Source organism: Oryctolagus cuniculus, chromosome 7, assembly GCF_051225735.1.
Source record: "Oryctolagus cuniculus isolate XC-2025 breed Fujian yellow rabbit chromosome 7, ASM5122573v1, whole genome shotgun sequence".
In the NCBI taxonomy this organism is placed as follows: domain Eukaryota; kingdom Metazoa; phylum Chordata; class Mammalia; order Lagomorpha; family Leporidae; genus Oryctolagus; species Oryctolagus cuniculus.
This window is the reverse complement of record NC_142873.1, coordinates 21,608,982-21,625,878: the sequence shown is the minus strand read 5'-3', so window position 1 is coordinate 21,625,878 and position 16,897 is coordinate 21,608,982. Positions and strand designations below refer to the sequence as shown.

Sequence of the window (16,897 nt, the reverse complement as noted above, 5' to 3'; positions counted from 1 at the left end):
ACTACTATGAAATCATTTTAGGGGCCAGTATTGTGGCACCACAGGTTAAGTTGCTGTCATCCCATATCAGAGTATAAGTTCAAGTCTCAGCCGCTTCACTTCTGATCCAGCTCCCTGCTAATGTACCTAGGAAAGCAGTGGAAGATGGCTCAATTACTTGGGACCCTCTACACATATAGGAGACCCAGGTGGAGCTCCTGACTCCTTGCTTCTTTCAGCCATCTGGGAAATGAATCGGAAGATAAAAGATCTCTTGCTCACTCTCTGCCTCTCAAATAAATCTTAAAAATGTTATTATCACCCAATGGTAAGTCCTAATTAGGGAGGCTTACTAATTAAATCCTGGTCCCCTCATCTACACTTATAATATTTAAAAATTGGCTTTAGAAAATACAGGATTAGGTAATGAAAATTTTCCAAATCATTTTGTAAAAACATTATTACATATAATGCTTCTAGGGAACTTTTTCTGGCTGTTTTTTGTTTTACTCATAATGAAAAACACTGATAGAGATTTCTGCTGACCTAGCTTTTTTATCTTTCTTTTTTGCTCTTTATTAAGGACATATGTACAAAAAGGAAATCTTTCTCCTCAGCCCCCAATAAATGCTACATCATTTTATGCCATGGCATTTTTAGAGTGCATTTGGCATTTCATCACTCATTTCACTAACTAGTTCTATGATAATAACTGCCTGATTAATAATTGATTAGTGGCAATAAACAGTAAATCCTTAAAACAGCACTTGTTAATAACACTTATTTTGTACCAGATACTATTCTAAATACCATATATATAAACAAACAGCAACCCAAAATTAGGTGTACTCTAAGCTCTCTTTACAAATGAGGTAATCCAACATTCAGATAAAGCTGCCCCGTGCAGTGCCGGCATCCCATATGGGTCAAGTCCCGGCTGCTCCACTTCCAATCCAGCTCTCTATGGCCTGGCAAAGCAGAAGGAAAGCCCAAGTCCTTGAGCTCCTGTACCCACATGGGAGACCCAGAAAAAGCTCCTGGCTTCGGATCGGCCCAACTCTGTCCTCTGTGGCCATTTGGAGAGTGAACCAGCGGATCGAAGACCTCGCTCTCTCTCTACTTCTGCCTATGCCTCTCTGTAACTCCGCCTTTCGAATAAATAAATCTTCAAAAAATAAAAAATGCAGCAACCAGAGTAAAACATCAGGTAACTTAAACAAGATCAAACAGTTAACTCCAGAGTTTTAGCTCTAAAATCTGTGATGTTCTTAAAATTTGGTTTTCTCACTTGTAAAGTGATATATTTTAATGATTAGCTTTAAAAAAAAAAAAAAAAAGTGTACAGCCTGGTGGCTGAAACACTGGCATCCTATATCAGAGTGCCTGGGTCTGATGTCCAGACTGCAGCTTTCTGCTAATGAAGACACTGGGAGCCAGCAGTGTTGATTAAAATAACTGGGTTCCTTCCACCCATGTGAGAGACCTGGATTGGTTTCCCAGTTCCTGCCTTCAGCCCAGCCCTGTCAGGCACTGCAAACATTTGGAAAGCAGGCCAGATAACGGAAGCTCTCTGTCTCTCAATAAATAAAAAAATTTAAATACATAGAAGCACATTTGAAACTACATAGTTCCCAGAAGTATTAATCTTTATTATGTATCCTTCCAAATCTTTATCTATGCACAACATAAAGAGTTTAGCTTTGTATGCTTTTTACAAAATATAGTACTAAAATTACTGCTTTACATTTCTGAAAGTTTTTTTAATCAATAATATATCAGAGGGGCTGGCACTGTGGCATAGCAGGTAAAGCCACCACCTGAATCCCATATGTGCGCTGATTCATGTCCCGGCTGCTCCACTTCTGATCCAGCTCTCTGCTATGGCCTGGGAAAGCAGCAGAAGATGGCCCAAGTCCTGGGCCACTGCACCCACATGGCTCTGGCTGTTGCAGCCATCTGGAGAGTGAACCAGCAGATGGAAGACCTCTCTCTGCCTCTGCCTCTCTGTAACTCTGCCTTTCAAATAAATAAATAGATCTTTTTAAAATTTTTTTAAAAAAATAATGTATCAGATATTCTCCCACTTCAGTACCAAAAGATCTATCCTTCTTAGCAAAAACTGCATGGTGGGGCCAGCACTGTGGTACAGGCATCCCTTATGGGCACCAGTTTGTGTCCCAGCTGCTCCACTTCCAATCCAGCTCTCTGCTAGTGGGCCTTGGAAAGCAGTGCAAGATGGCCCAAGTCCTTTGGCCCATGCACTCACATGGGAGACTCAGAAGAAATTCCTGGATCCTGGCTTTGGCCTGGCTCAGTCCTGGCCATTACGGCCATTTGGGGAGTGAAGCAGTGGATGGAAGATCTCTCTTGTTTTCTGTGACTCTCCTTTCAAATAAATAAACCTTTAAAAAAAAAAAAATGGGGGAGGAGGGTGTCAGGGAGGCACAGCACTGTGGCTTAGTAGGCTAAGCCTCCGCCTACAGTGCCAGCATCCCATATGGGCGATGACCCTTGTCCCAGCTGCTCCTCTTCTGATCTAGCTCTCTGCTTATGGCCTCAGAAAGCAGTAGAAGATGGTCCAAGTGCTTGGGCCCCTGTACCCACGTGGAAGACACAGAAGTTCCTGACTTCAGATCAGCCCAGCTCCAGCCATTGTGGCCATTTGGGCAGTGAACCAGCAGATGAAGACTTCTCTGTCTCTTCCTCTGTCTGTAACTCTACCTCTCAAATAAATAAATAAAATAAAATAAAAAACTGCATGGAAAGTCCATCTAATGGGGGTTACCAAAAAAAAAAAAAAAGGGACTTGGCTCCTCAAATTCATGGAGACATATAAATCCCTAAGACTCCTGTTGACAGCTGATGGATTAAGGATGCAGACTTGATCTAATTATGGCATCTGAGAGGTGGGCCTAGTGGGAGGTCTCACAAGAGGGATGGTTATGTAAGCTGAGTGTGCTTCCTGTGTGTGTGTCTCTGCTTCCTGGTTCATCACATGACTGTTTATCTGCACATGCTCTGCCACTGCCAGCCTCAATCCTCATCAGATTGAAGACTAACACAGCCACCCAACCTCGAACTGGGAGCTCCCAAAGGTAAGCCAAGGTGAACCTTTTCCTTCCCAGGTTATTCTTCTAATGCACTTTAGTTAAAGTAACAAAACACTGACTAATAGAATGGTTTATTGTTGTTGCCAACTCTTTCCTACTACTGATATTGTTCTCATGAATACCTTTGCATTATGTATACACTTGCTGCGTACAATGAGAGCATTCTCTTACATTCTTCCTCATTTTCCTGGACATTCTTGGTGCGAAGTCCTCTAGCAGTAACCAGTTTTCCTAAACCTTTACTATTTTCCACATTCTATCACATCATTAATCATTTATCCTAATCCACTGCAAAATCCCAATCCTATATCCTCAAATGCTTCTATCTTCTAGCCATGCCAAAAACTATATTCCTCCTCTGTAGGGACTAGGATCATTCTTCCTTCCCATCTATATTACCAACAATCTACTGTTTGCCTTGACTACCTCACAGTTCAGCTATTAAAACAGCCTACCTCCTCTGTCTCCACATTATTCCTCTCTTCCTATGGCTACCAGGGTGTTTTCTAAAGTAGCCATCATGGGGGAGGGCATTGCGGCGCAACAAGTTAACCACCAGAGAAACCACATCCAAAACAGAGAAGTCCTGGCTACTCCACTTCTAATGCAACTTTCTGCTAATGCACCTGGGAAGCAGCAGCTGACAGCTCAAGTCCTTGAGTCCCATCATGCATGTGGTAGAACCAGAGTTGTTCCTGGCTCCCAGCTTTGGCCCGGCCCAGCCCTAACTGTTGTTGCCATTTGAGAAGTAAAAAAAAAAAAAAAAAAAAAGTAAGCTCTCAGGATCTCTGCCTTTAAATAGATAAATCTAAACAAAATAGTCATTATGGGGTCGGTATTGTGTTACAGCAGATTAGACCATGTCAGTATGCTGGTTCAAGTCCAGAATCCAATCGAGCTTCCTACTAATGGGCCTCAACATGACCCAAGTACTTGTGTTCCTGCCAACCACATGAAAGACCCAGATGATGCTCCAGGTTCCTAGTTTTGGCCTAGAGGGGTGAACAGGTGAATAGAAGATCTATCTTCCCCACCCTACCCCCATCTTATATATATATCTGTCTTTCCCTCTCTTATTTTGCCTTTCAAATAAATAAATCTTGAAAAATAAACAGGGGTCAGCACTGAGGCACAGCCACCCCTATAACGCTGGCATCCCATACAGGTGCATACGGGTGCAGGTTCAAGTCCCAGCTGCTCCACTCCCTATCCAGCTCCCTAGTGGCCTGGAAAAGTACTGGAAGATAGCTCAAGTGCCCGGGCCCCTACAATCCACGTGAGACCTGAAAGAAGATCCTGGATCCTGGCTTTGGCCTGGCCCAGAACCAGCCACTGTGGCCAAATGGATGTGTACTAGCGGATGGAAGATCTCTGTCTGTCTCCTGTCTCTCCCTCTCTCTGTAACTCTTTCTGATAAATAAATAAATCTTTTAAAAATGGCTAGGTGCATTTGTAACTTATATAGCCATCAACTCACCAAGTATTTGAGACCCCACATTCAACAGTACAAAATGCTAGAGATAACAAAGTAACTGGGCCAGGTGTTTGGATCAATGGTTAAGATGTCACTTGGGGGGCCGGTGCCGTGGCTCACTTGGTTAATCCTCCATCTGCGGCGCCGGCATCCCATATGGGCGCCGGGTTCTAGTCCCGGTTGCTCCTCTTCCAGTCCAGCTCTCTGATGTGGCTCGGGAAGGCAATGGAGGATGGACCAAGTGTTTGGGCTCCTGCACCCACTTGGGAGACCAGGAAGAAGCACCTGGCTCCTGGCTTAGGATCAGTGCAGCGGCCGATTTGTAGCGATCGTAGCGGCCATTTGAGGAGTGAACCAACAGAAGGAAGACCTTTCTCTCTGTGTCTCTCTCTCATGTCTATAACTCTACCTGTCAAATTAATTAATTAATAAAAAAAAAAAAAAAAGATGACACTTGGGTCTACAGCCCATACTGGAGTATCTGGGCTCAAGTCCTCAAGTCCTAGTTCCACTATGATTCTAGCTTCCTGCAAATATGTACCCTGGGTGGCAGCAGGTGATGGCTCAAGTACTTGGGTGCAGGGCAGGCACTGTGGCACAACTGATTAAGCCCTGGCTTGCAATGCCAACATCCCATATCACAGTGCCAGTTCTAGGCCCAGCTAATCTGCTTCCAACCCAGTTTCCTGCTAATGCACCTAGGAAGGGCTTCTATCTCTGCCACTGATATCAGAGACACAGATGGAGTCCGAGGCATTTGGGAAGTGAACCAGCAGAAAATATTCCCCTTGTACAGATGTGTCTCATTCTGTCACTCTGCTTTTCAAGTAAACAGGTCCTGAAAAACAAGTACTTCATTGGGGCTGGCACTGTGGCACTGGTTCAAGTCCCAGCTGCTCCACTTCCGATCCAGCTCTCTGCTATGGCCTGGGAAAGCAGCAGAAGATGGCCCAAGTCCTTGGGCCCCTGCACCCGCATGGGAGACCCAGAAGAAGCTCCTGGCTCCTAGATTCGTATCAGCGCAGTTCCCGCCACTGCGGCCAATCGGGGAGTGAACCAGCAAATGGAAGACACCCCCCCGCCTCCTTCTCTCTCTCCTTCTCTCTCTGTGTAACTCTGACTTTCAAATAAATAAATAAATCTTTAACTACAAAAAAAAAAAAAAATGTACTTGAGTCCCTGCCACCTACACAGGAGATCTGTATTGAGTTCCTGTCTCCTGGCTTTGACTTGGCTCAGCCCTGTCTCTGTCTCTCTCTGTCAACTGGGCAATGAACCACACTCTTTTCCTGCCTTTCAAATAAATAAAAATTTTAAAATACATACCTCCCTAGTCCCTATTTTATAACCACTAGAATACAGAATAAAGTCCATTAATAGCGCATTCAAAGATCACTGTAGCTTGGCCCCAACTCTACACTAACCCCCTGTTCTAGACACCCACCACCAGGAAAGGTGTTTCTTACGCTTCCTTCCTCACTGTGTGGTTCACGTTACTTCCCTGGAACACTCTCACATTCTTCTCACCCCACTTAACTAAATCCCACCAACTCTTCAAGGTCTAACTGAAGTACTGCTTCCTCCAAGCCTCTGAGAACTCCTCTCAGCCACAGTGTATCTTCTTCCCAAGTTGACTGTCCACCCCAGCATATATTTAGCACTTAACATGTTCTTCGAGTAACATGTGCCGAATGAAAGCTGTAAAATGTCACAGAAGGGTAGAGAAGATACAAAACTTGTGAAACAATTTCACAATTGTGCATTATACATAGTTACTGCTATCATAAAATTAATAGCAAAAACAAAGGAAACAATTCCCCCATCTTTTATGTGAGGTTTGTTCTACAATGACACAGATTAAGTACACAAAGAGCTGCGTCATCCCTGCCTGTCTTAATTTGTGCTCTTAAATCCTTCAAATTCTACAAATAAAGAGATCTGCACTTCCAATTCTAAATACAATATTGGTAATTCTACTAAATTTTTCACAGTAGCCACCAACATATTATGCACAGGGGCAATCATAAAAAGAAATCATTCCTATTGCACTCCATAACTTCTACAACTTATCCTGCCAAGAAGTTCTAAAAATAGCCACAGTAGCACAGACATAATAAAAAAAATTAAGAGAAAAGGAAGAGATTAATCAACTTGCTAAAATTAAAAAATAAAAATGGACCAGGGTGGAGGGTGGGGGCTGGCACTGTGGTGCAGCAGGTTAAAACCATGGCCTACAGCGCCAGTGTCCCATACATGGGTGCAGGTTCGAGTCCTAGCTGTTCCACTTCCAATCCCCCTCCCTGCTAATGCTCCTAGGAAAGCAGCAGAGGATGACCCAAGTCCCTGAGACCCTGCACCCATGTAGAAGACACAGAAGAAGCAGCTCCTGGCTCCTGGCTTCAGCCTGGCAGAGGATACTGAAGCCATTCGGGGAGTGAACCATTGGAAGGAAGACCCCTATCTCCAGCTCTGCCTTTCAAATAAATAAAATATATCTTAAAAAAATATATATATTGATGGAAAAATTTATTCCATTTCAGCTAAAATTTATATTCAGCCCAAAGAGCTCAGAGATTAAAAATTAAATCACATCTTATCAAGGCTCTCTCACATGTCCTCACCAGGGAAGCTTGCAGAGGGCATCTACTGTTCTCCATACCTAAAAACTGACCATTCAAAAAACTTATTTTATTAATCTGAACAGCAGAGAGAGAAAGATAATTAGTTCACTCCTTGAAATGCCTCCAACAGTCCAGGTTAGACCAGCCCAAAGGCAGGAGCCATCTCTGAATGGCAGTTGCCCAACCACTTGCACCAGGAAGTTGGAATTGGAAACGGAGCCAGTACTCAAACCCAGGCACCCAAATTGGAGCGGCAGTGGCTTAATCGCTGCACCAAGGCCACTACTTACTGAGTTCTGTTTTGTTTTCTTTCATTTTGATATGGGAGGCAGAGAGACAGAAAGAGCTATCTACCATCCCATGGTTAACTTTCTAAATGTGTGCAATAGCCAGGGTGGGGCCAGGCTGAAGCCAGGAACTCAATCCAGGTCTCCCACATGGGTGGCAGGGATCCACCCACTTGAGCCATTACCTGCTGCCTCAGACGGCATGTATTAGCAGGAAGCTGGAATTAGGAACCAGCTGGGCCTGAATCCAGGTACTCTGATATGGGAGGTAAACATCCCAAACAACATCTAGGCCAAATGCCCATGCCTCAAACGGATCCTTTTATCTTAGAAGTTTCATGAAAAATCCCCTCAGTGAGGGGCTGGTGCTGTGGCAGGTTAAAGCTCCGGCCGGTAATGCTGGCATCCCATATGGGCTCTGGTTCAAGTCCCAACTGCTCCACTTCCAATCCAGCTCCCTGCATGGGCTAGGAAAGCAGTAGAAAATGGCCCAAGTGCTTGGGCTCCTGCGCCTGGGTGAAGAGACCCAGAAGAAGCTCCTGGCTCCTGGCTTTAGATCGGCTCAGCTCTGGCCATTGTGGCCATTTGGGGAGAGAACTAGTGGAGAGAAGACCGCTCTCTCTTTCTCTGGCTCTACCTCCCTCTCTAACTCTGCTTTTCAAATAAATAAAATAAATCTTTTTTTTTTTTTTTTTTTTAAGAAAAATCCCCTAAGTCATAACTTCAAGTGCCTTAAGCACAGAGGGTTGGAAAACTCTACCTGCCTAGAGAAACTAGACTGTGGCATAGGAAATTACACACAAAGCAAGGAAAAAAGGAAGTATGACTTGTCAGCCCATGGACTACATCTAGCATCAGGCATGGTTAAGAAAGTTTTAATAAATCTCTATTGCCAGGGTGGGAAAATAAACTGTTGTGATACTTCTAAGCTTACAGAAAAATCCATATTCATGAAGTTTACATATAAATAACCAATATATTAAACACAAAATTGTTAAGGAGATTAAAAATCCTATTCTCAAATATTGGAAATTCCTATAAATAAGTCAAAAAACAACAGTAAACTATGCTGAGATCAGGTGAAATTGCAACTGCCAACACATAAGAAAGGCTGACAGTCCTGGACCACACAGAAGTTAATTTAAAATATTTCAGTGCCTATAAAGTCAAAAATTTCCACATCTTATTTCTTGAAAAACTTCAATCATAAGAATTATGAATTTTACATGATCTTAGAAAGCATGAATACTAATAGCAGTATCTCTCAACTTCAAACTATTGTTTTGTTAAACTGTACATACCATAATGCAGTAGAGTTTTCTATCATCTAAGTTTCTAACTAGAGAAATGAAAAGAAGGGTCTCACAAATACAGAATAGCAAGTCACCTGCTGCAGAGCCATGTTTTGCTGGTCCCCTGTATGACATCACTGGTTATGCCTAATTCTTCTAAAACAACAAGGCTCAAGGTGATTTTCTAATAACAGTAACTGCTCTCTGTAAAGAAAGTAGTTCAGAGTATAAAGAGTTGACCCAAAAGGGGCCAGGGAAACCCTACCCTCACCACCTGCTGCTGCAACACCACTCCAACCCAAACTCTGGTGACTTAGTAAGAAAATGGTACAATGTTTTATTGGCTTCCCAATTCAGTAAAGCGAATTTATAGTCTAAGGTAGGAATAAATAAATAAAATCAAAGTTTCAGAATAGTTTCTTTAACATTAAGGGAAATAATTAGATCTCTACAATGTGCATGGTCTGGCAGGAGCTTCTTTCGCAATAGCCAGACTGGATAAAGATCATACGGCACTCCAAATAACCAAAGAATTAGATAATCTTTACAGTTCAGGAGAACTTTAAGACAAATGTAATTTCACTGTTGCACTATGTACAACAGGAAATTCCTACTTATATTTTTTTCTTTGTATTTTATTTATTTATAGTGGGGGGAGAAAGAGAGAGAGAGAGGAAGGGGAAAGATATGTATCTTCTATCTGCTGGTTTACTCCCCAAATGGCCACAAGAGCCATGGCTGGTCCAGGCTGAAGCCAGGAAGCTTCGGCTCCACCCAATTCTCCCACATGGGTGACAGGGTCCCAAGTACTTGGGCCATATTTTGCTGCTTTTTCCAGGGAGCTAGACCGGAAACAGAGCTGCCAGCGTTCAAACCAGTGTTCTGATATGGAATGCCAGTGTTGCAGGCAGCATCTAAGCCTGCTGTGCCACAACGCCAGCCCCCATATTTACACTCTTCTATCTACTTTTCGAACTCTGCCTCTGGGGCAGACATTGTGGCCTAACAGGTAAAGCCACAACCTGCCACACCAGCATCCCACATGGGACCCAGTTCGTGTCCGAGCTTTTCCACTTCTGATCAAACTCTCTGCTAAGGACCTGGGTAAAATCTGTGGAAGATGTCCCAAATATCTGGGCCCCTGTCAGCTACATGGGAGACCCAGATGAAGCTCCTGACTCCTAGCTTTGGCCTAACCATTGCAGCCATCTAGGGAGTGAACTAGCAGATGGAAATCTCTGTCTCTGTCTCTCCCTCTTTCTGTTATCTCTGACTTTATAGAAATAATATATATATGACTTTATATAAATAATAATAAATAAATAAATATTAAAAACCAAAATGTCTGCATCCCACATCAGAGTGCTTGGGTTTGATACCCAGTTCCGGTTCCTGACTCCAGCTTCCTGCTAATGCAGACTCTGGAAGTCGGTGGTGATGATTCAAGTAATTGTGTCCCGACCACCCATGTGGGAGACCCGGATGCTGGCTTCAGACCACCCAGTCCTGGCCACTGTGGGCATCTGGGGGGTGAACAAGTAAATGGGAGTTTTCTCTCTCAAAAAAAATAATAAATAAATTTTAAAGATTTTTAAAACTCTGCCTCTACAGCACTGTGGGCACAGTGGGTTAAGCCACTGTCCACAATGTCAGCATCTCATTTGGGTGCCTGGTTGAGTCCCAGCTGCTCCACTCTAGATCCAGCTCCCTGCTAATGGCCTGGGAAAGCAGCAGAGGATGGCCCAACTCCTTGGGCCCCTGCACCCTCGTTGGAGACTTGGATGAAGCTCCTGGCTTTGGCATGGCCCATTGCTAGCTACTGTGGTCATCCAGGGAGTGAACCAGTAGATGGAAGACCTCTCTCTGTCTCCCTTTCTCTCTCTGTAGCTGACTTTCAAATAAATAAGTAAGTATAAAAAGAAAAATCCAAACTCAAGCAAAGTATAATGGGCAGTACATGGCTTTCTCAATATCCAAAGACAAACATGCAAATCTGCTTTTTCAAAAATGTCATAAGGCATCATGTCTAACTTAACACAAGCCACTAAGCTAGAGGTCATCTAAATAACAGGAGCAATTTGAAAACCTTCACCTCTATTACATTTCACAAGGAAAATTAATTTTCATTTCTTTGGTGGATTCTTGCCAATGTCACAATCAAACCTAAATTACTTTTGGGACACATTAGCTTTACTTCCAGGGTCTTCACTCTCCAACCACAGGGTCTTTTCTGAATGGATCCTCACAAAGGATTGTAAAAAAGGCACACAATTGAAAAGTCTTCCTTCTTTCCATTTCACATATTCATCCCAATCAATCAGCCGGTGTGGGGCGGGTGCTGTGGAGCAAGGGGTTAAATGACCAGCTGGGTCACCTCATCCCACATCCCACAGTCAGAAGGCTTTGGCCTGGCCCAGCCTTGGCTTTTGTGGTCATTTGAGATGTGAACCACCAGATGGAAGACCGTTATTTATCTATCTATTTACCTATTCATATCTCTCTCTCTCTCTCTCTCTCCCTTTCAAGTAGATGAAAACAAACTTTTTAAAAAATAAAGCAACTGGTGATTCCATCCCTTCCAAAGACATTCAACATTTAAGAGTTCACTCAAGGGGCCAACGCTCTGGCGAACCAGGCCAAGCTTCCGCCTGCAGCACCAGCCCCACATCCTCCCATACGGGTGATGGTTTTAGTCCCGGCTGCTCCTCCTCGCATCCAGCTCTCTGCTATGGCCTGGGAAAGCAGAAGAAAATGGCTCAAGTGCTTGGGCCCCTGCAACCGCTTGGGACACCCAGAAGACGCTCCTGGCTTTAGACTGGGCAGCTCCAGCCTTTGTGGCCATTTGGGGAGTGAACCAGCAGAGAGAAAACCTGGCTGTCTCTCCCTCTCTGGGTCTGTAACTCTAACTTTCAAATAAATAAAATCTTTAAAAAAAAAAAAAGAATTATGTTAAATAGTTTACAGTCATCAGAGCTGCCAGAACTTTCTTATAAAGAAGGCTATTACTAGTTATCAAATCTACAAAAAAAAAAATTGGTAAGACTTAGAATTGTTTTAATCATTTTCCAAATTTTTAATGTTTTGTTAGATTACAGTCTGTAGAAACTTTATTTGGAAGGCAGTTACAGAGAAATAGGGAGAGACATATCTTGCATCTGCTGGTTCACTCCCCAAATGGCCTCAATGGCCAGAGCTGGGCCAGGTGGAAATCAGAACAGCATTCGGGTCTCCCACATGGGTGGCAGGGGCTCAGCGCTATCCTCCCGAGCGCTTTGGCAGGGAGCTGGATCGGAAGAGCAGCAGGGATGAGAACCGCAGCAGGCAGTGGCCTGCCTCTGCCACGACACAACGCCTGATCCTGAAGAAATGTTTTAACTTTTCAAAAGGCCACCTTCTTCTTTATTCATGGTTCGAGAGCTGAAAGTCTACACAGCAAAGTGGTAAAACCCTAAATCAACCTTTCTTCTGGTGCACCCAGGAGCTGCCCCGACGCAAATGAGCTCATTACCACAGTAGGGGCTAGGGAGGTGACAGCATGGGCCTACTCTTTCTAGAATAAGAATTTAAGTTGGAATCTAAATGTAAGAATCTTGAACTAACCTTCAGTAAAGCCAAGAAACGCTTTCCAAATAAAGTGTGAAGCCATCGAGTTAAAGCTAACTGCACTTGCTTTAAGGGATGCAAAAAAAGTGGCAAAGGCATCTAAAGTTACTTAAAACTCCACCTTCCTGAAACTTCAGTACATTTTATACCTACATGCTTATAGTGTAAGCTGCATAATGAATAAACCCTAACTTTGTATCACAAAAAAACCGTAACCTATTACAATTAATGTATACATTCTGCACTTGTTGCCATCATGATTTGTCACAGCTAGGTAAGACCTAAGCAACAAAATATGGAAGCATGATGAAGGCCCTGAATCATTTTCAAGGTAAAAAGAGAGCAAAACGAAATGCATCCAGTCAAGAGCTAAATGGGTTCCCACACCCCAGGCCTGCTACGCCAGTTAACACCACTATTTTTACTCCAAATCACTAAACATAACAAAACTATTACCAAAAAAAAAAAAAAAAAAGGCATCTGAACCACAGAGACAGCCTGCCCATAAACGTGCTGGCTTCCTCCACGTCCCAGCTCACCCTCCACTACCAACAGCTCAATGAGACTGTCACACAATGAAATGAGTAAGCAGCGAACGCCATCCTACAACTTCCAGAGACAGCCACAGACCTTCCATAACACACTGAGGAGCCACAACAGCGGAGCGGCTCCCTGGCACAAACACGAATTCCTTAATTTTACAGGCAAAGTTGTCGAATGCCCATTTTTTTTCTGGTTTTTTGGTTGCTGGGTTTTTGTTTTTGTTTTTTTCCTGAAAAAGCCAGTTCTGATCATGGAATGAACTGGGGGAATCCAGTGCTAGCGTAAGCTCAGAAAACAAACGAAAACCTACTGCTAGGCGAGTTACGGCCACCAGTTCGGCAACATTTACACCTATGCTGCAGCCGAATAAAAAGTGCTCTCCGCAGTGTGCCTCGTGAAGGAACACTGGCTACGTCTCCGAAAACTTGAGCACGCTTCTCCCCTCAGCTGTGCGGTCACGAGAAAAGAGTTGTCTTTTCGGAGCCGGGCGGTGCGGTGCTGGGTGTTGGGGGAGGGGATAAAGGAAGAAGTCAAATGGCTTCCTAATCTATCATTAAAGAAGAAAACACAGGTTTGGGAGCAGGAAAAGTTGAAGGAGCAGCCAGCTGACAAAGAAAACCCGCACTCGGCCTTCCGGCTCCCCTCCGACCCCACCCCCGCCCCCCGCCGCCCGGGCCCGAGACCACCTGGCCCAGGCGTTTTGACAGCTCGAGAGTTTCCCGAGACCCGGCCGCTTTGTAGTTGGCGAGAAATTCCGTCGAGGGGGACTGCCTGGGCGTGCTTCGCTGTTTGTTTTTTAAATTAATCCTGCTAGGCCAGGACGAACCGCGGAGAAATCCTCTCCGAGAGAGAGAAGCCCGGAGGAAAACGCAGCGACAAGGCCAAAACTAAAAAGTAAAGTGTGCGGAGCCGAGCGCCGGCGGGGAGGCCGGGGGCGCGGGCGGCCGCCGCGGGGCGCGGGCCGGGCCGGGCTGGGCCGGCAGCCGCCGCCGCCCGAGGCCCGCCCCGCCCCCACCCCGCCGGGGGGCGCCGGGGCGCGGGGGGCCGCGGGGCGGGCGCCCGGTGACAGCTCCGGGCCGGCGCCGCCGCTGGCTCCCGGCCTGGCTCCCTCGCACTCAACTTACTTCTTTCTGGCTCTCTGGAAAGGGGAAGCGCCATCTTTGCGAGGCCGGCCCCGAGGTCTTTTGTCTGCGGCTGCGGGGCTCGGGGCCGGGGCTCCGGGCTCCTCGGGGGGTGGTGGCGGCGGCTGCGGCTGCTCCACGCTCCGGTCCTCCTCCGACGACATCCTAGTCACCAGGAAAGACACATGGATCCCGGTCCTCCTCCTGGGGGGCGCCTCCCGCCGCCGCGGCCGCCGCCGCTGCTGCTCGGGTTCCTCCTCCCCGGCTCAGCCTCTCGCATTTCCCGCAGCCCCGGGAGCAGCAGCAGCAGGTACCGGGAGAGGCGGCAACATGGAGCGAGCAGGACACGCACTCACACACATCGGCGCGGGCGCGCGCACCTCCGCGCGCAGGGGCCGGCGGGGGGCGGCGGGCGGGGCGGGCCGGCCGGGCGGGGCGGGGAGGTGCGGGGCGGGCGGGGCGCCGGCGGGTGCGGGGCGCGCGGGCGGGCGCTGCGGGCCGGGGGCGGAGAGCCGGGCGGGCTGCGAGGGGCGCCGGCCCCCGGGGTCTCCGCCCGCGGCCCCTCCCCCAGGGCCGCCCGCGGCGGGGAGGAGAAAGGGGCCGCCGCCGTGGGGTGCTGAGGGGGCGGCCGACCCGCGGGGCTGGCGCGGGGGCGGCGCGGGGGTCCTGCCCCCGGCCGGCCGCCCCTCCCCCGCGCCGTCAGGCCCCGGCGACGGCGGCGAAGTTTTGACAGCTGCTCCAGTTGTTGTTGTGGGTTCCGGGGTTGCGCGAGCGCCGGCCCCTCAGCTCGCTCGCTCACACTCGCTTTCACACACGCCCGCTCGCTCGCTCTCCCGGGGCAGGGGAGGAGGAAGTTTTGCGTGTGTGCGTGTACCCCACACACACACGAGCGTGGCCGTCGCGCGAGGCCCTCGCCGGGGCTCCCCCGGGGCGACCCGCACCACAGACCTCTCAAACTCGCCGCCGTCTCGCCCACACACAACCGCCTCGCCGTCCTCCGCCCCCTCCCCCCACTCCTCGGCCCCTCACCCGCCCCTCGCGCGCCGCCGCTGCCACTCACGGGGCTCGCTCCGCGCATGCGCCGCTCCCCTCCGCCCGCGGACGCGCCGCCGCCGCTGACCTCACCGCCCCTCCCCCCGCCCCGGGGCTCCCTCCCTCCCCCTCCCTCCCCCTCCCTCCCCCTCCCTCCCAGCTCTGACGCGGCGGCCGGCCGGGCCGCGGCTCCGGCTCCGGCTCCGGCTCCGGCTCCGGCTCGGGAGAGAGCCAAGCTGTGGACAAAGAGATCCGGAATCGGGATCCAGGGAGGCTGGGGCGAGCGGTGTAAACACCCCGACGTGTACGCCGAGAACGAGGCTCGGGAGTGCCTCGGCAGCCCTCACGCGGCGTGTGTAGACGCTACCCGGAGGGGCGCTGGCGGCGTTCGCGCGCCGTGTGCTTTTCGTTTTAGTGGCTGTGGAGGGAAGAAATGGAGTTCAACTTCGCCGTAGTCCGGTTCCAGTTACAGTTTCGTTATTGTAACGTCATGTAAAAAAGCAATCCCGGAAGGTTTTGCAGAGGCAGAAGAGAACCGTGACGCGCAGAGGAGTAAGACGCCTAAAGGCAGGCCAGTGGCAGTGGGTTGTGATGGAGAGGCAGAACCCCAGTGTTTCCTGAGCCCCCTCTTGCCGGACGGAAGAAAAGTGGGGCGAGAAGTAGCCTGAAAGACGAGTTTTCCCCAGAAGAGCGGTCACAGATACGGAATTCCAGAGCGCTTCTGATTCTGACAGATAAGCCTGGACAAGGTTCCCTGGGCTGCCGGCCCTGCCCTGCCCTCCGACTGATACTGCCGGAGCGAAAAAGAAAGTATAGATTGGGACTGGGGGGAAGTATAAGACATAGCACACCATTTGCAGACGGCGTGGGGTCGACCGTCATTGTAAACGCACCTCCTATGCGGGCCTTGTGATGGGCACTTTCCGATCATCCTTCCTTTTCGTCTTCAGTGGCCGATGGAAAGGATTTGCTGGTTTCTCCAGCGGTGTGGCTCGCCTTCCCTTCTTCCCTGCAACCAGGAATTTAACTTTGAACTGTGTTTCCTATTTGGACAAAATAGACATAGTTTGATTTCTAACTGAAAGCATAGATTTTGTTTTTAAATGAGGAATTTGGTTAACATAGTCACTTGAAGTCCTTCAGGGTTTCTGCCTGCTGACTTTCGAGTTAACCGAATTCACAGCCAAAGGGACTTTGGGACTGGGGAGAAGGCGGCTGGTGTGGTAAATACAAACTCTAAATGAAAAGAACCAATTACACAGAGGAATGTGGCATATTTGAAGCTTGTTACTAAGTACAAGTAAGACAACTCAACCCTTTTTCACCTTTTTCTGCATGTTGCACATTAAATGTACACTTTCAAAAATGGATTATTGATCCAAATGTTTATTAGTGTTCAATGCTGAAATTAGAACATTCGTTTCCACTGGGAGTTTCATATGCACAAAATTCTACATCAAGATAGTTTACTTTGATACACTTCTTCAGCACTTCCAAAAATCTGTCAGTGCAAATTGCAAATTGCAAGTCAGTCTGGCTGGAGACTTAAAAGGAAACAAAAGAGAAACCAAGAGTAGAAAGGTGGATGGATGAATGGAAGGTGGCAATGGTGTGCAGTGATGCTTCTGCAAAGCTGATAAAGGTGACTGAGCCTGGCTTTAAGACTCCCTTCTCTTGGGCCACTATGAGCAAAGAGAATTGGGATCTGTTTTAAGAGGATTATAGCGGGCTCATTTGCATGAAGTTTTCATAGGCAGGGAAAATATATCCCAGGGTGCTCTGCAAATTCAGATTCAAGGAACACTTATTCAACATAAAGAAAAGTTTTCCAGAGC

General features: G+C 47.5%; 1 protein-coding gene across 35 annotated transcripts in view; it reads right to left on the bottom strand.

Annotated features, from left to right (window-relative positions):
• The window catches only part of KMT2C (lysine methyltransferase 2C), a 291,237-nt gene extending 276,089 nt beyond the window's left edge, over window positions 1–15,148 (bottom strand). For 26 of the 35 annotated variants that reach the window (XM_089299481.1, XM_089299491.1, XM_089299496.1 and 23 more), the window contains exon 1: window positions 14,034–14,459. In XM_089299481.1, coding sequence (XP_089155607.1) covers window positions 14,034–14,194 — 161 coding nt within the window. In that variant the 5' untranslated portion in view covers window positions 14,195–14,459. Of the gene's footprint in view, window positions 1–14,033; window positions 14,460–14,978 lie in introns of those variants that run through there. The other 9 variants (XM_070077286.2, XM_070077276.2, XM_070077281.2 and 6 more) reach the window with 5 other exon arrangements.
• Between the last annotated feature and the right edge of the window lie 1,749 nt (window positions 15,149–16,897).